The sequence below is a fragment of the Schistocerca nitens genome, chromosome 5, assembly GCF_023898315.1.
Source record: "Schistocerca nitens isolate TAMUIC-IGC-003100 chromosome 5, iqSchNite1.1, whole genome shotgun sequence".
NCBI classification, from domain to species: domain Eukaryota; kingdom Metazoa; phylum Arthropoda; class Insecta; order Orthoptera; family Acrididae; genus Schistocerca; species Schistocerca nitens.
The window spans coordinates 296,100,873-296,120,708 of record NC_064618.1 but is presented as its reverse complement, the minus strand read 5'-3'; the positions used below and the strand labels follow the sequence as shown (position 1 = coordinate 296,120,708).

Genomic DNA, 19,836 nt, shown 5'->3' with positions numbered 1-19,836 from the left:
AGTGCTGATTTTATCATAAACTGGACATGGTTGATTTCAATCACAAATCAGGAGATAGTGTGTAGTTGATACATTTGGGGAACATAAACAGTGTTAAATATGAAGATCAGTGTTACATAACCTCCTGTCACGTGACAACAGAATATGGATAATGTATTGTTCTATTCATCATTTTCACATTCCTATGACAGTAACCCATTCTTCCCACATTTTTTTGAAGTATTGTATTACTTGAGACTGATTAACCTTGTCCTTCTGCCAGCTCTAGTATATCTTTTGTTGACTGTGAACAGTTTTATCTCTGAGTACATTCCTACACATCAGATATTTTTACTTTGTATTTTAGTACATTTTTAGAAACTGTTTGATGAATTTTGTTCCTTGTTCTGTAATTTGTGAAACTAATTACATTAAAAATATAGTCCATTTCCACTAAACTCTGTCTACAGTAAATGTAATTAACTTTTTCTATTCATACCTTATTTAGCCTTCTTTCGGCTTCTACAAAGCATTACATAGGTGACAGTACTTACCTTCCACTTTATTTATCAGTTCTCTCATGAGACATTCTATTCTTTTGAAAACTGGATATCTTAAGAAGTTAATGTAAACAAAAGACCAACCGTATATTTAAATGTAGAAATAAAAGGAGAGAATTGTATTGATGTTTTAGTATTATATTTGCAAAATGTGCCAACGGCAGTTGAAACACTAATACAGAATTGAAGTTCTATATTCAAGTGTTTGTTATATCATCAGTGAATCCTGATATTTCTTCTTGCTTAAGAGATCAGTTTCAGTGACTTCAGTTCCTCCTTAAGTTGTTTCTTCTCTTGCTCTGAGTATCCAACCAGGGGAGGACGTGGCTCACCCACATCAATTGGAGTCATCAGATTCATGGCTGCTTTCATTGCAGGTACCCAAACACCTTTTCCAAACAACAAAAATTTTAATTTTTCCAGTATGCATATATTATGTATACAAATTATTCCAAAAAAAACTCTCTCTCTCTCTCTCTCTCTCTCTCTCTCTCTCTCTCTCTCACACACACACACACACACACACACACACACACACACACACACGGCAGACAAACACATAATGTGTGTGGGGGGGGGGGTGTAGAATGATGAGGAGGGAGGAGGGCTAAAGTAAGTAAAATGGCACACTGATATACACAAGATCTTTGAAATAAACTGCTGCAGAATAACAGAGGAAAAAAGAAAATCTTGTAATTTCCAATTTTAAAGATGTCGTCAAAAGATTTATTTACTCAATTTTTCTTTGGATCTAGGATTATACTGGGTACTGGACAATTACTCAATTAATATACATATTTCTTGAAATTTTTTAAACACATCATTTTAGCAAAAAATAATATCACATTTTTATACTACCCAATATTTTGTCACTGTATACACTTTTGAAATACAATTGTAATTGAGACAACAGTTTTATTCCCCTAGATACACCCTTACTATGAAGATAAAATAATCGTTCACAGTTGATTTGAAACAGTTTCTGTCCATAATTATTTTTGTGGATTTGGGTAATGTGTTGTACAGTTTGATGCCAGGATGGAGTATGCCTTTTGTAATGATGCTGTATTTGTATGTTGTACATACACACCATTTATTTGTTTTGTATGGTAGCTTTGCATAGATTCATTATAAGTAAAGCATGGACTGCTGCTGTTTAAGTTTTCTTTTACAGTAATTCTATTTTCTGGTATGTTAATACGTGGAAATGGTAATATTTTATTTTTCTGAAATAGCTGCATACATGATGACCATGGTCTACTCCTTCCATTAGTCTAATAATCTTATCCTGTAATCTAAATCATTTCAACTTGCTCCACAATTTCCCCAAAATACTGTTCCATATTTCAATACTGAGTGAACATAAGGAAAATATATGGTCTTGAGATTATTGTATGATCTACAGCTCCTTGGTATTCATACTGTAAAACATGCTTTGCTTTTTCTGTTTATGTATTCTACCTGTGTTCCCCATTTCTCATTATGTTCTAGCCAAGTACCAAGAAATTTTGTACTTCGTTGTTTTCCAAATGTCTATTTATTTCAGTATGAGGATTAACTGGTGTCCTATTCTGTGTGGTGAATATGAATATGTCCATTGCAATAGTTTTTTCCCCCAGATTTATAATCAAACAGTTTGCGTCAAGTATGCTACTGTGTTCTTGGAGACAGTCTTAATGTTGCTTTCAAAAGTTTCTTTGTTATTTCGCATGATTAAGATGTTGCTGTTATCTGCAAGTATTGATTAAGCCATTTACTTCATGTGATGGTATCAAAGTGTGTATTTTTTGGCATGTGAAATATTGTATCTACCTGCTCAGTTTTTGATACAAGGTATGTGTGATGCGCTACTAATAAACAATCTTCTTATCTGGCAACATTCAGTAAAACTTGATTCCATCTTGACAATCAGAAAAAAAATATAAAAAATTGGCTTCAAAACTGTCAGCATCAAATACAAAAATGGTCTCTTGAAAGAGTTAGAAAGTTATCAGTTTTGATTATGCTAGTACTAAATACATTTTATTTTCCTAGTGTGCAAAGTATGCAAACAGATCAAGTGAAAAATATTTAACAGAACAATCAAAAGAATATGATAAATAATGAAAGAGAACATGAACGAAAATGTGTGAATGCATTTAAATAACACAAATTATCTTACCGTATCTCGTCATGGCTTTAATAGCCTGGTTTAGTATCATTTGCTGTTTATGGGCCTCATGTGCATCACCTTTCTTAACACTCTCAAAAATTTTCTGTGCTAGCCCAGGAAGCATGTTGAGTGTTGTAGCTATAGTAGAATTATATCCAAGAGTAGCTGCACCTGCCAAAACCTGTTCAAACAGTTTTACAGTAGGATTAAAATAATTTAATGTAACACATTCAGTCACATAATTATTAACATAATAAACCAAAGAACATTTATATGCCTGTATAACAAGAAATGTTGCCACTTTAGAAGAACAAGTCAATAAAATAGATAAATAAAAAAGTAAAATGAAATAAAATATGATAGAACTATATGTGTCAGAACTTGATATGATGATATCAGTTGGTCTCTCAGGTGAGGAAACAGGTAAACTGATTTTTCACCATGCACCCTGACCACACACTGCAAGGTGGCTTGAAAATTACAGATGCAGTAGGCATAGATTTTACAGTGGTTCAAAGATTGAAAAATTGTCTTATACATATAGAAATGTAAAATTTTATACTGCAAAAAATGCAGAAAAATAGTATCCAATGACTATAATATCAGTGAGTCACAACTGGAATATATCAACTTGTACAATCCTTGGATGTAACGGTTTGTGGAGATTTGAAATGAAGTAATCACCTAACCTCAGCCATAGGTAAAATGCATGGCAGACTTCGGTTCATTGGCAAGATATTGGGAAAATGCAGCCTATCATTATAGGTGGCTGCTTATGAAGCACTTTTATATTCCATCTCTGAATATTGCTCAAATGTGTGGGGCCTATAACAAATAAGACGAATAGGGGATGGTGAACATATATAGTGAAGGACAGCATAAATGGTCATGGGGGAGCATCATGGAAATACTGAGAGGCCCAACATAGCAGACACTTGAAAAAAAATGACAGATTCTGCAAAAGCTCACTTGCAAGATTTCAAGACCCAGTATTGAAAAATAACCTAAAGATATACTTTAGCCCCATTTGTACCACTCCCAGAGCAATGCAAAGACAAGATTATACTAATTACAGTGTGCACAGAGTCATTTAAGCAGTCATTCTTCCCATACTCCAAAAGTTATGGGAATGAGGAGACACCCTAACATGTGATATTATGCTAAGTACTCATTGCTACGCACTTCGCAGTGGTTTGCAGAGTCCATATGAACCTAGATGCAGATTTTGTATAAAGTTCAACAAAAATTTTTGTCAGTGTCAATAACCAACCACATTTTTCTCTGCATAGAAGGAAAAAACAAATATATAATAATCTGTGCAGAGACATTCATTCTGTATACATACTGATAACAATGGATTCAAAATTGAATGTGAAATAATAATAAATAATTTTTTATCCCTTCTATAACTGAAGAATAAGCAAGGAAACAGTTATTTATTTAGAAATTATACTCCAAAACACCATCTGTTCTTGGTTACAATATTCAAAGCCAGATATACTCTTGCTTAATGCTAAATATATAGTTTTAACAGTAATTAATAATTAAAGATTGCTTCTACTTGAACATTTTTAATTATTCAACATAAAAACAATAATGCACATACCTGGTCACATCCTAAGAAAACACTTACATCACCATTGTTTACCAATAAACATTGTATTGCTTCTTCTAAATTTGTGTTTGTATACTTTGCACCTGCAAATGTTGGTATTTCCTTCAAGGCAGCCTCCAAGAAATTTGGAACACTGACTGAAACATCAATCAGTTATTAATCACTAACAGACATTTGCACTGAACAATTGCATTAGATGTGGTTGAAAGATTTCTGATGTGGAATATGTGTATAGAAAGAGTCACATTAAAAGACTACACATACATTCAAAGCTATAGCATAAGAAATGTCTTATATATAATATAATGGAGTTTAAGAGTGAATCAAATAATTTTCTTTTGGCTAATTGTTTCTACTCTATTCAACAGCATCTTCACAAGGGCTCTGAAAATTAGTGAGTCTTGTAATGCAATCCACATTGCCACCATAACAAAATAATATTTGTGCACCTTTGACTTCTTTCCACATCCTATAACTGTTTCTCCATTGCAGTTTGATTAATATAATATAATGTAACAGAGTAGATTGTAGATTGTAGATTGTATTTTATTGGTCATGTTGTCTACATAGCAGCTTATGCATAAGACATTGGACAAGTCAAGTTATAAATATACAGACTGAAAGTAATTTCAAGGCATACATATTTAAGCTTACAATAATACACTTTATACACAAGTATTTATATAACACATTTCATAAATTTAAATATTCTTCAATGGAGTAAAAACAGTGATGCTGTAAATATGACTTTAGAGATTTTCCAAATGTATTGACCTCAGTGATAGCTTTTATGTTTTCAGGAAGTTTGTTATAAAGCTTGACTCCCATGTGAAAAGTACCTTTTTGGCACAGTGCTGTGCTGATTTGAGTCACATGTAAGTTTCTGTTTTGTCTGGTAAAGTGCTCATGTATGTCACAGTTTTTTTGTAGTCTCTGGTCCTTGCCTATTACATTTAATTTAAAGAACAAAAGGGTTTCCATAATGTATACACACGGTAATGGGGGAATACCAGATTTCTTAAACAGGGGTTTACAAGAGTCTCTAGGCTTGCACCCAAACAAGATTCTAATGGCCCTTTTTTGTAGTTTAAAAGTGCTATTAGCTATTTTAGAGTTTCCCCAGAAGGTGACCCCATATCTAAGACGAGAATGAAAGTACGCATGATATGCATTCAATACTGTTTTCTCACTGCAGCATGATTTTAATGAACAAAGAAGATAACATGTTTTGCTCAGTTCTGCATTGAGACATTCAATATGCTTATTCCATCTGATGTTACTCTGCAGCCAAAGTCCTAAGAATTTGGTTTCAATACTGTTACCAACTGGTTCATCATTGATAGAGACTGATGGGATAAACATGTCCTTGTTAGGAACATTGTGGAATTTTAGAGCAAAGGTTTTCTTACTGTTTATTACAAGCTGATTACTCTGTGCCCAGCTGCTAAGTTGTTTTGTGGCCGTGTTTACTGTCTGCTGTAACTGTTCATCGTCGTCTCCTTTTAGTAGAATCGTGGTGTCATCTGCAAATATGATTGATTTGTGTGCATCAATATTTAAGCTTAGATCATTTATGTACAGAAGAAACAGAAGAGGTCCCAATACGGATCCTTGGGGTACACCACATTTTATTTGTTTATAGTCAGATAAGTGATTAGATACAGTTTTTAGTTCAATATTTGTGTGCTTGATGCACACTGCCTGCATACGATTTGTCAGGAAGGAACTGATCCACTTATTGGACAGACCTCGAATACCATATCTTTCTAGCTTTGATAGCAGAATTTTATGGTCCACCATGTCAAAAGCTTTTGACAAGTCAATAAAGACTCCTATTGTTTCCTGTTTTTTGTCCATCAGGTTTAGGATGGAATTGATGCACTCATAGACAGCAGTTGTCGTTGACCTCTTATTTCTGAATCCATGTTGTTCATTACGTAGGATGCTGTTTTTATTTATAAATTTCATAAGTTTCTCATACATAACTTTTTCCAGTACTTTAGAGATGCAGGAGGAAATTGTGATGGGTCTGTAGTTATTTACATTGTCGTTATCCCCTTTTTTATATACAGGAATAACTTTTGATGTTTTTAACGCATCAGGGAAAGTGCCTGCCTGAAGTGAGCAGTCGCATAAATGTGTGAGTACTTCAATTAGGTTTGATGCGCTCTTCTTTAACATTGTTGCAGGTATACCATCAATACCTGCCGATTTGGAATTTTTTAGTCCTTTTATTGCTTTAGCTACTTCATCTTGTGAAACAGAACTGATGTACATCTATGATTATTTTATATTAGTTCTACAGTATTTTTGCAATACATTCTTCTACATAGACATCAGAGATTACACTTTCATGGTTGGGTTAAGAAGTATGACATCATGCTCTTGCATACAGCATTTATCACAAGACAGTTTTCCACAAAAAAGGAATTTGCTGTGCTCTTACAGTGCCCTATTCAGCCAGTGAGGGTGCTTGACTTCCTGAAAATTCTAATATCCTTGTCATGTTTTCAAGCATCTAAACAGCTAGATACACATTTTGGCACTGGAAGAAAATTACTCCACTGTGCAGAACAGATGTGGGCCAGTGATTGGACAGATAGCAGGGAAGGCATTGGGAAAGGTGTCGTAGTGATGCATGTGAGAGTGTACAGGGACATAGTGCAAACAGGAAAATGGGCTGCTAGGTGCTGCACTGAGAGGCTGTGCAGTGGAGGGAGACAGGGGGGTGGGGGTGGGGGAATAGGGAGAGGAGAGACGGAAACCAGAGAAAGGGAGAGGACTGCACAGATGCAGTGGGAGTGTAGAAGGCATGAGGCTCAAGGGGAGCAGGGAAGTGGATAGAGGCACATCAGGAACAGAGACTGGCAAAGCTTGAGGCCAGGATGGTTAGAGAACTGAAGATTATGTTGCAAGGAGAGTTCCCAAATGTGCAGTTCAGAATCAGGGATCAGTCGAAAGAGCAAATCAAGATATCGAAAATATGTTATCAACTTGGACGTAAACAAATGAAACTTCAAAATGGTCTGAAGGGTTGAGGTTTGTGCAAGCAATGAAAAATAGGGCTTATCATAAAGGGATCAGATGTTCACCATATGAAGCCATGTTTGGGGTTCCAATGAAAATGGGCATTGTGACCTCAGCCGTTCCACGTGATTTAATAAAAAATATAAACACTGAAGAAGACTTGGAAACAATGTTAAACACCACTTCCACTGACTCACTGGAAATTGAAAATGATGGCCAAGGAATTGATGCCAGTGAATCAAATACTGAAAGAGAAGAAACAGAGGCAGAAAGTGCAGCTGCAGTAGGTGAGGAAGCACCAGAGACAGGATTTGACGACAGTTAACAGTGAGACACTGGCACCAGCTGATGGTTGTGATGAGATGCTGACAACTTTTAAAAGTTTTAATAAAGTGAAATAGATCTGAGAAGCTGCCAAAGAAGATCTTCAATTGCAGGCAAAGAAAATGAAAGCAGCCTCATGTAACAAAATTCCAAAACCTTCAGTTGGACAGTTGTGAGAATTAAAGTACCAGATGTAGACAGGGCAAAAATTGATGCAAAATCTGTAATAATAGTAGTGATAAATATTCAGGACGATGAATTTCATCAACTTGGTACCAAAGCTGGTAAAATGAAGTCACTGTACACTAGGAGCCAATTCATATTGTGCAAGGAAAATTTTATAAATGTTGAATGTTATGTAATTTGAAATGCCACAGTAGTCAACCTTGTTGCAATAAAAAGTAATATTCACAAGGTAACATTTTTTACATTTTTCAATAATATGGAATAATCACATTGGAATGCAAGAATGTTTAAAATACATAAATCTACAAAAAGTACAAACTATTTCAATAAATTGCTAAGCTGATTTTTTTTAAATGAATGCAGTTTTACCAGTTGGTATGGTTATACTCTAAGATTTACCAATGTCTCTTGGTAAAAGTTCGAAATCTATGCATATAATGAGAAATTGGACTTTTACCACACCGTGATGGTAAGTCTTAGGTTTCACCAGTTAATTCTGGGATTTGCCAATCGTGTTACTTTTACAGTAACACATATATTGAAGATGTTAGAGTGTATCAGCATAGCATTTATTTGTGCAAAGAGCATTACATTTTAATCTTAACTTAGTGTTATTGTTTCCATAATATCATGTCAGAAATGTGTCTCTGTTTGGTATTATGCCATTTTATAAAGTCAGTGTTTCATTATTTGATGTTTTAACATTCTACATCTTTTCTAAAATTATATAACATATATCCAAAACCGTACAATTACTGCCTTGCATACAACTCGTGGCTACACACTTTTTAATTTTTATACATACTTGAAACTCATAGAAAACCATTTGTCTTGAAATGAAAGTACAAGCTCCCCGAATCATATGCAACGTAAAGAAATAAGATTTGTGTCACCCTCTATTCCCGGTATTAAAAATACGCAACATTACATGCCTGTACATATTTGAAATGACAGTCCCTACAAGAAAATATTTAAGAACCTCCAGTGCATACCAGGAAAATAGCTTTGTGCACAGTCATGGAACAAGAAATGGCAATAAAATCTATGTCTCCTATGCCAGGACATCAACCTATCAGAAGAGTGTTCTTCAGAGAGGTAGACAATTATACAATCACTTTCCTAACAACATCAAATTATCAAACAAAGAAAGCTTGTTCAAAAAAAAAGCTTAACTCATTTCTGATGGATCACAGCTTCTGCTCTGTACATGAATTCCTCACCAATTGAAATGGAAACTTATAAAGTAAAATTATCAAACATAATGGTATTATATAAATATTACACACACACACACACACACACACACACACACACACACACACAAACACATCAAACTTTTGCACATCAGTCATTTGTGATAAATTCTATTCTTATATACATTTAATCTTTATCTCCTCTGTATTCATTATTGACTTGTCCTGTGTCTGTACAAGATGTCACAGGTCCAAAATTAAATAAACGAATAAATATGGACTTTCTGACAATTTATACATTTCCCAATAATTCATGTTCCTGTTCATATTCTCCACACCCTCAGTCATCCTGCCTCCCCCCTCCCAAAAAAAAATCTTACTCCCCTTCCTCTCTTTTTCTTTCTATCTCCTTATATCTATGTATCTATTGGTCCATCTATGGTGAACTTTATATTGTGTGTGTGTGTGTGTGTGTGTGTGTGTGTGTGTGTGTGTGTGTGTGTGGGTTTGTGTGTGTTTACATATACAGAAGTTCAAAGTGATTAACACTTACAGTTTACACCAGTATAAGCTGGTAAATGGTAGTATAATAACGGTGTTTTTGGTGCAGCTTTTCCAACTTCTTTCAGGTACCTCACCAGGTCCTGAATTGAAGCAGGGCGATTGAAAAGTTCAGGCAAACAAAGCAGTCCAGAAACTCCAAGGTCCTCACAGTGTTTTGCCTAGAAGAGAATTTTGTGAATTTTCTATCTCTCAGTCATACTTACATGACATAAAACCTGCATCATTTATCATACAAAATAAATGAAAAATATAGATAATACTGTGCTTAATTTGAACATATGTAATAATGCATTTTTCAATAAGAAGGAATCATTCTGAAATATATTCACTCATTCAAACTGTTAGTGAACTGTTGGTAAATGCTTGCAAGCAGAGGAATCTACAACAAGGATTTTTGGTACCCGGCCTCAGTTACAAGACTAACATAAGGCAGATACCTTCAGATACACCAATTTCCAAGTCTAACTGGCAACAGACTCACCTCCACTGTCATCAACAGAAGAATAACCATGCCACCAGCTCATCTAAAGGATTTTTTTAGCATCAGGTCTAAAGGGAAAGGCGTCACCAAGATAAGTGAAAACAAATGCCTAACAGTGTTTCACCAAAACATTTAAGCCATAAAGAACAAAGCACAACAACTAGAAGTAGAATTGGAAAATTTTGATAGCCAAATTTTGTGTATCACTGAACACTGGTGCAAAGGGAAGGAAATTGAACACACTGCATTAGCCTCATTTGACCTTGCATGTTACTATAGCAGAATCTCAATGAATGGTGGAGGTTCATGTATCTATGTAAAAAAAGGTATGTCATTTAAAGTTAGATATGATCTTTTAGATCTAGGTGAGGACAAACATTTCGAACTTTCCACTGTTGAAATAATAGGACCTGGCATAGCAAAAAAATTGGTCATATTTTGTGTGTACTGCTCTCCCAGTGGAGACATTGATATATTCTTCTCAAAACTGAATCAAAGCTTAGACAAGGTTTCTGGACCAAAAGCAAATGTAATTATCTGTGGTGACTTAAACATTAATATGATGACGCCTGATAAGGCTAGCAACATATATGTGAATATTCTAAGCTGTCATGGAATATCCTCCCTTGTTAATTGTCCAACTAGAATAACGAAAGAATCCTCCTCATCTATAGATCATGTAGCTACAGATACTGATAGTAAAAAATGTCATATTGTTGTCCAAAACCTGAGCCTATCAGACCACCTCTGCCAGATCTTAAAAACTAACATTCATGTAGAAACTCCTCCTAAACTTTGTACATACAAAATAATGTTTTCCAAATCAGCTCTGTATCAGTTTAAATCCCAGCTAGAATATGAAGATTGGAGGGAAGTCTATGCAGAAACCAATGCAAATCGGAAATTTATCAAGTTCATGTCAATTTTTAAACTCAGATTTGAAGAGATGTTTCCCAAAACTCTTTATCAAATTAAAACTACAAAGAGAAATCAATGGGTGACTACAGGTATCAAAAAATCCTCAGAAACTCTTATATATCTCAACTCCATAAAAAATAATCAATCTAACCCAGAAGTTCTGCAATTCTACAAAAAGTACAGGAAAATATACAGAAAGGTGTTGCTAGCTGCAAAAAAACTTTCAAACAACAAAATATTACTTGAAGCTGAAAACAAGAGCAAAACAGCCTGAAACATCGTCAAACAGGAAACATCTAACTCTGCTAAAAAGGACCTCAATTCACATATTAAAAACAAAGATGTACCAGTAGGTAACCCTAAAAAATTAGCTGATTTTGTAAACTCATATTTCAGTAGTATTGCAAAAAAATTACAGCAGAAATTTCCAGATACGTATGATTTACCTACTCAGAACCAGCCAACAAACTCAATGGTGCTCTTGCCAACGACAGAAAGGGAAGTGGCACTAGTAGTACACCAACTAAAAAATAAAACTTCAGTAGGACTTGATGAAATCCCAGTCTGCGTAATTAAATATTGTATAGACTCCATAAGGGGCCCATTAACAGACATAATTAATGAATCTTTCGAATCTGGATACTTTCTGGAGTACCCAAAACAAGCAAAAGTTATACCTATCCTTAAAAATGGAGATGTGGAAAATGTAGAGAACTACAGGCCAATCTCTATACTGTCTATCATTTCTAAAATAATAGAAATACTAGTCAAAAAGAGACTGCTAAATTACCTGAATAAATATAATCTTCTTTCCAATGACCAATTTGGTTTTAGGCCCGGAAAAGGCACACAATCTGCTATAGCACAGTTCACTAAAGTAATTTTAGAAGCACTGGACAAAGGTGAAAATGTAAGTGGAATCTTTTTAGACTTGTCCAAGGCCTTTGATACAGTTGACCACAAAATCTTACTTCATAAATTAGGGCAAATAGGAATAAGAGGTGTGACAAAGAAGTGGTTCAAATCATACTTGGAAAACAGAGTTCAACGAGTTGAGATATCACAAGTATCAAACAATTCCCTTATAAAACACCTGTCTGACCCAGACAATGTGAATATAGGCGTCCCACAGGGAAGTGTATTAGGCCCAATATTGTTTCTTATATACATTAACAACTTCCCACAAAGTATCAGACATGGTGAAAAAATACTTTTTGCTGATGACAGCAACATAGTAATAAGAGGTGAAAATCCAACACAACTGTCAGAAAAAGCAAATGAGGCTCTCAATGATGTCCACAACTGGTCATTAAAAAATAAAGTAACCCTAAATGTAAAGAAAACTAACTATATTAACTTCCAATTGAACAAAAAACACAATGCCACTAGAATAAAAGTTAATAATAATGAATTAGAATGTGTAACAAGTACCAAATTCTTAGGGATGAATGTAGACAGCCAACTGAAATGGACAAACCATGTCAACATTTTGGCAAAGAAATTATCCACAGCATGCTATGCTCTTAGAATCCTTGCACCGGTATGCAATGATACCTGTCGTAAAATAACATATTACGGATATCTACACTTAGTCCTCAGCTATGGGATCATGTTTTGGGGAACAAGTGCCAGTAACATACAAACTGTGTTCAAAGTACAAAAAAGAGCCATAAGGATAGTAACAAACAGCAACAACAGGGCCCACTGTCTAGAATTATTTAGAAAGCTAGGAATTCTAACTGTTTCTTGTGAGTATATCTTTCAGAACATAATGTTCATTAAGAAAAATCTCAACATGTACAACACTAACAGCCTAATACATGACCATGAAACAAGAGCTTGTCACCACCTCCATCTAGATAGAAAGAACAAGGCAAAGACACAAAAAAGTATATTTTATAATGGGATAAAACTGTATAACAAATTACCACAAGAAATTAAAGAAATAAATGAGCCCCTCACTTTCAGACAAAAGCTTAAAACCTTTTTAGTAAGTAAAAGTTGTTATACTGTAAAAGAATGTTTAACATAGATGTAGATTATTAGCAACATATGACATTATCACTAAAAAATTATGTAATTATAAATGTGTGTATGACTAGTTATAAAAACTACACAAAATATGAGAAACCTGTTTCATTGTAAATGTAAATGTGTGCTCATGTGTTGTAAACTGATGACATCCATACAATATTTATTGTTCCATAGATGAATAAATAAATAAATTACAAATTACATTTTACTCCAGCTATTCCATGCCGTCATATAGACCTTAATAAGGATTTACATACTGTAAGAACTTGTGATGATAAAAATATGCAGTGTCTATTTTCCATATAACAATTCAATTAAACTATCCATTACAAGTACTGGTTATGCCTATCCAACTTATTTGCTTCTAGACAGTAATAAAATTATTCTTCGTGTATCACAGAGGAAGAACAGTCAAAACAGTGGCATCTTATCTTAGTACAGTAAGTACACAGGACACCTCTTAGTTTGATTTTGGATTTTTCTTGGAACAGTGAAGCCCAACTGTTTAAGGATTTTTACACTGGACATGGCTCTTGATCTCTAATAGCCAAAGCTTGTCGTGGAGTAAATACATGTTGCCAAAAAACTTTGTTTCTTCTCAATTGCAGATTTCTTTTTCTCAAACTTCTGGGTCAAATGTGCCATAAATTTGAGGAAAAACACTATAAAATTATAGGGAGGCAGAGTAGCTAGCCATTATTTACTTTCAGAAGGCGAAATTAAAAGTACTGCTTATAGACATATATAAAAGTAGAAACTACTAACCCTAATGCCCAGAGGCGACAGTGGCCATGTGTGGGTGAATTATGTACATTTGGTTGTACGTGTGTTTTGTTTTGTCTGTGTCAGATGAAGGACTTAGTCAAATAGCTAAATAATACCTAGCAGTTGTGACAGTTTGCCCTGCTTTACTTATTTCTTCATTTAATGTCCTCGGTGTCCATGTACTGCGTTGCTACACTGGCTGAAAAATGGGTTGTGGATTCCGACATTGACTACTGTAAATAATGTAGCTGACAGGTGCACAGTTGTGTTTCACAGTACTTTAATTTCACTTTTCACAACCTCCTAATAATACACAGTTATATGGCCAGTGCACTATTGTTTAAGTTTCAATAAGCCTTATTAATAGTGTGCAGGCAAACCTCCACATACTGCTACAATAGTTTACTATTGAACATCTGCAAACAGTAAAAACCTAACCACAAAGTTCACAGTTCTTGAAGAATAGAAAGGTATGTATGGAGTAGACACTGTCATTGTTTTAACACACAGCTTAATTGTGTAACACTTATTTCACAGTTAAGTTGCAGCATTGTTGTTGTTCTAACCAACACAGGCTCATCTGAAACTCGGCCGTGGACTGACTGTCTCAGTACCAAAAATCAGGCCCTTATATATCATCACAATAATAGGTACTGAAACTACACATTGTTTAAAGTTAAATTTATAGAAATTACATTTAAAACTTAACTCATTAAATTAACTGAATACATCGAAAAATTCCATCTTATTTACAGTTTCTTCTACTACAAGGTTTAGGCCAAATTATTTGTTTAAATGATGAAATTAACATATATAGTTATGTAAACAATACTTCTGACAAAACTGTTAATTACTTTGGAATTAATGAAGGGCTGGTTTTGCTAACATATTTTCGAATAGAGCCAAATAGATCCTTTCAGAATGCTCTTGCTTCATCTCCCAAATGTTCATAATTATTACAGAATTTATATTTGTTTATACGTCAACAATAGAATTTAAGTTATGAAACAATTACAGATTTCACCCTATAACAAAAGATACTACCCGGGAATAGTCGAAATAAATTAAAAAATCAATAACATACCTAAAACTAAGCACAAAATAAGATCTGGTGTTATATTCCTTAAAACTAAGGGCTAATCTTTCTCTTTTATGAAGAATGCAGATTATTTTCACATATGTTAATGATAATCAGTTAAAATTGAAAAAACGATTTTAAGGAGGCAGATGGCAAAACAAAAGGGGAAGTAAAAATATCCCAGCTTGCTTCATCATACAGTTGTTTTTCAGTGTTTCTGTCTGTCACTCAGTGCTTCCTCCGTGTGGTGAGTAACAATCTCCCATTTCCATATTGTTGTTATCCTAACTTTCAGGTTGCTAGCTCCTTCCTCAGGTAACAAAAAGGGATAATCTGGGGAATTTTAGAAAGGAGTGATAGGCCACTCAGACCCAAAGATGAGAAAGCTCCATCTGTTGTGAGGATGAGGATAGACAGAGATGAAGGGGAAGGTGGATATAGTATACAGCACATTGGTAAGCCCTGTGCCAGCAACAGTCCAGAGATAAAAGAAATACAGTGCAATTAATAACTAAGAGGAAAGTAGAATGGAAATGGGGAAAACCAAAAAGAGGGACGGAGATAAATGATAGGACAGAGTGAAAAATAAAGCTGAGTAAGAGGAAGAGAAGTGACATGAATGGTTCAGTTAAGAACTAAGAAGAAAGTGAGAAAGGAAATGAGGATATGCCAAAAAGGGAGAAAGGGAGAAACATGAACATAAAAAATTAAAAAGTAACACAGTAAATTATTGAGTAAATAAATTAAGAAATTGTAACAAAAAGTGAAAAGTAAAAAAAAGAGAAGGTGAGAGAGCATGTCAATGAAAGTTAAATCCAAGAGGATGGTGGGGTGTTATAATACAGTATATTGGAGGACTAAAATTTTCTGGGTTTCTGTCACTGATCATTTAGATCATATCAAGCAATTGGCAGCAGCATTCATATCAAGCAATTGGCAGCAGCATTTATCCTCCTGAATTAAATTTCTTTCAGGCAAATTTCAATAAATCGAGACAGTTCTGTGTCAGTTGCAAGATGCACCACAGAAGTCAGCAGGCGCAGCTAGAAGTTTGACAACTGTCTGAGGTTGTCAGTTTGGATGTGTCCACAGTCTCTTACCCATGCACTGTACTGGTCGGTCAGCAGCTTCTAGAGACAGGCCCAGTCAGCTCTTAACTCTGTTTCCTCCTCAGTTCATGCCTTCAGTGAGGCAGCAGAAAATTGGAAGGCATACGAACACCACCTATGGCATTACTTTCATGTCATCCACATTCTGGATGTGAAGGTATGTCATGCACTGTCTTTGTCATGGATTTATTTCCCCTTGTATCGGGTGTTGCAGCAGTTGGTCCCATTGCAGAAACCTTTGTCTTTGTTGTTTGACACTTACATTCATTGTTGTCTTCCTATTATCACTGCCACACACACATCGTGACAATGGAGTTGAATTTCACCAATGCAAGAAGGAGCCCCATCAATCTTGTCATGACCCTCCACATCAAATGGTTCAAATGGCTCTGAGCACTATGGGACGCAACTGCTGTGGTCATAAGTCCCCTAGAACTTAGAACTACTTAAACCTAACTAACCTAAGGACAGCACACAACACCCAGCCATCACGAGGCAGAGAAAATCCCTGACCCCGCCGGCCCTCCACATCCTTAGTTGCAATGGACATATGCCGATGTCATGATTCATGATGTTATCATCCACTCCAGCCCAGATAAAGAAGTCCAGCAATGGGCTGTCCAGTTGGATAACTCCTTCCTTGAAGAGGTTTCGTCAACTGAGCAGCCAAATGAGGTCTACCATACCGCTGGTCTGCAACTAGAGGCCTTGTGCAATGTTGTGGCGGTACAGGGTGGCCTGGCTGCATCCAGGGAGGATGACATCATGGCAATGTAAACTGACCAATCCAGCACCTCCCTCACAGTGTTTGGACAGCATTCCAGCCACTGCTCTCTGTTTTTATCACGTGTGTTCTGTTACTCCAAACATGACAGATCAGAGTGTCCCCAGGATTGAGCCATCTGTTGTAAGTGTCACAAAAAAGGTCACTTTGTAGTACTCTGCCACTCAGCTGCCCAGATTGCAGCACCAAAGATCAAAGATCATGGATATGAATATTCAGGAAGTGTTATCGTGGGGGCCAGTTCCCTATCATGATTCCAAAAAGCTTTTTAGCAAGAATTTTGGTTCTCTCACAACAGCTGTGCCTGAAGGTAGACACCAGCATGGCAGTTTCCCTGCTTAAAACCCAAACATATTCAGACCTCAGCTCTCTGCAGTTGTCACCACTAAGCAGGCACCTCGAGCGATACAGTAAACAGCAAATCCCTTTGCTTGGTCTATTTGTGGTGGGTGGAGGTCACCTATAAATCAGTGATTCGATCTGCTACTTTTATTGTCATTCACAATGCTAGTTTAGCAAACCTTTTCAGGTTTCATGCCTTTCACACCTTTGGCTTTTCGATCATGAATTCCATGCAGTTGGCATCTGGTGAGATCCGCTGTCAGTCTTCGGAATTTCTGTGCTCAGAATTTCAGGATGTCTTTGCAGAAGGCCTAGGGTGCACCACAGATTTTCAAGCCCACATAAACTCGAAGCAGTTGGCTCGGCTTAGATTTTTTCATGCTAGGCAGAGGCCCCTGGTCCTCTCCTCCTCACACCAGCCACTTTTGTCTATATCCCCAGGCCTCTGACAACTGGGGATTGCTCGCTCCTCTCACCTCTGGGGCCTTCATGGACATGGACACTGCCTCCAAATCACAGTCATTTGCAGCTTGCCCCAGCAACTCTCTACCTGTCCCCTCCCCCCCTCCCCCCTCCCCCTCTCCCCCCCTCCCCCCCTCCCCCCATAAGGGGGGAGGAGTGTAGTGACCCACATAGATCCACACCTGAGATCCAGGTATACAATTGTAGGGCGCACCACAGAAGTCAGCAAACACAGTTAGAAGTTCAAACACCATCAGAGGCCTCCACTTGTGGATGCACGCACAGCCTCTAGTCGGCTTTTAGAGAGGAAGGTGAGCTTATGGGCATACAACAGCATGGTTATTAGTGGGCTTTTAGAGATGGGCCAGGCCAGCTCTAACTCATTTACACATTTACCTATGCATATGTGTTATCAGATTGTTACTGTGAACCACTCCTTGGCTAGTGTACCCATTGTAATAACTTATTTTCTAGACTCAATAGTTTGTTGTGTCAGTCATCATGTGGTGTTCTCTAGTGCAGTTAGAACAGACTTGGTATATCAATGTTAGCTTCAGAGATAGTATAACTAGTTTTCAGGATTCATTAGATGTTATGTCAACTGTTTAGCATAGAGGAGAGAATTGTGGCTCAAATGTTCATGTGTTTAACAGTTGTCAAATGAGAACATCCACTAATGATGTTGCATGCACTCATTTTCTGTTTAATAGTCTCACAACATTTGTTAAATGTGAGGGTGTGATTGAGCTCTATTATAACAGCTTAGCTTGATATCTTATTTTCTAATTGTCAGCTCTGCACTTACATAGTTTGAAAACTAAATGAAAAGTGTAAATTTTGTTCTGCACTGGCTTTTTGTTGTGATAGTAAGTCTATAGAACTTATTGAGGTATTGAAGCACTTCTGTTAACTTGTTCCCCACTATTCAGATTTTGGGGATTGAGCAGTTTATATTGTCACACCTTTGTAAAGGAAAGGTAAAACTGCTAGAGAGGATATTCCATTCTGCAACACAGTGTGCACTGTTTTTAAACTTGCTGTCAGTTTAAAGGTGTGTGCCAAACCATATTGCAAACCTGTAACTGGGAAGGATCTGGGTTTAAGCCTCAATCCAACACCCAATTTTAATCTGGCAGGAAGTTTGAGACAGTTACTGATTATTTACTGATATGCTGGTAACTTGTCTGGCAGCTCAGACCAGCATTCTGATCTGAGCTGCCAGAGATGGTGGTCATGTGTGCGTGACATGAGCTTGCTTTTTGTGTTTGTTTGTTTGTGTGTGTGTGTGTGTTTCTTTTTTTGATGAAAGCTGTGGCTGAAAGCTAATGTTTAAGTGTCTTTTAGTTGCGCCTGTCTGCAACTTAATGTGTAATCTTTATGGTAAGTAGCAATCTATCTTTTCCTTACATTAGGAAAAGATAACATATTGCAGTGTTACCTTCACGCAACAAAGAGGAACAATTTCACTTTTCTGCCTGATTAATGATTACATAATAAATTCATATTGGTAGAGTAGCTCAAATATTCAGGAAGTTTAAATTACAAATCTTGCTTATGTCACTCTGATTTGGATTTGCTGTAGATAATCACATTAGGCTATTGTTGTTTCATTAAATACTACAGACCAAGTGTATTAGTGTCCAATGTCTATTGATTTAATTACTGAATGGAAATTAAACCCACATAAAATAGAAAAGAAATTACTTATGTTAACAGAATTGAATAAAAGGTATATAAAGATTACCATATGAAGGACATCCTTCATACAAGCTCCTCCAACCTGAACCATGACAACTTGTTTGGTGGTTTTTGCAGCATCTACCCATGCCTTTGTAACTGCTTTCCTCTCATCAACAGTCATTGACATTCCTTCTCCACTTGTTCCATTTACTACAAACAACAACATGTTAATGTAAGAGAGAGAACCAAGGTCCATAAACAAATAAATACAACAATTGCATACAAGTACAAATACAGTGTTGTAAAATTTTGAAATCCTTGAGTAAACATGTGCTACTTAATTATATTACAGAGAATATTACAAAGGATTCTCTTTGCAGCCTAAAAAAATAAGCTGTGGAGCTCCTATCTATTCTAAAAACTATTCATTCATTTTGTTTCTGGAATTTCTTTACAATTGATACATAGATCAAAAATTCATTAATTAATCTTCAAAACACAGAGCGACATGACTTTTATAATTCAAATGTCATGAAACATATGTTTCGTGATATTATGTAACCACAGTCATGCTTATTTTGTT

The 19,836-nt window shown here is 35.9% G+C and overlaps 1 protein-coding gene across 2 annotated transcripts in view; it reads right to left on the bottom strand.

The window, feature by feature from the left end:
- Window positions 1-656: 656 nt before the first annotated feature.
- The window catches only part of LOC126259658 (N-acetylneuraminate lyase-like), an 86,336-nt gene continuing 67,156 nt past the window's right edge, over window positions 657-19,836 (bottom strand). For both annotated transcript variants that reach the window (XM_049956589.1, XM_049956590.1), the window contains exons 4-8: window positions 19,318-19,463; window positions 9,590-9,758; window positions 4,298-4,443; window positions 2,701-2,872; window positions 657-928 (exon numbers count right to left, since the gene is read on the bottom strand). In XM_049956589.1, the coding sequence (XP_049812546.1) occupies window positions 783-928; window positions 2,701-2,872; window positions 4,298-4,443; window positions 9,590-9,758; window positions 19,318-19,463 (779 nt within the window). In that variant the 3' untranslated portion in view covers window positions 657-782. The remainder of the gene's footprint in view (window positions 929-2,700; window positions 2,873-4,297; window positions 4,444-9,589; window positions 9,759-19,317; window positions 19,464-19,836) is intronic.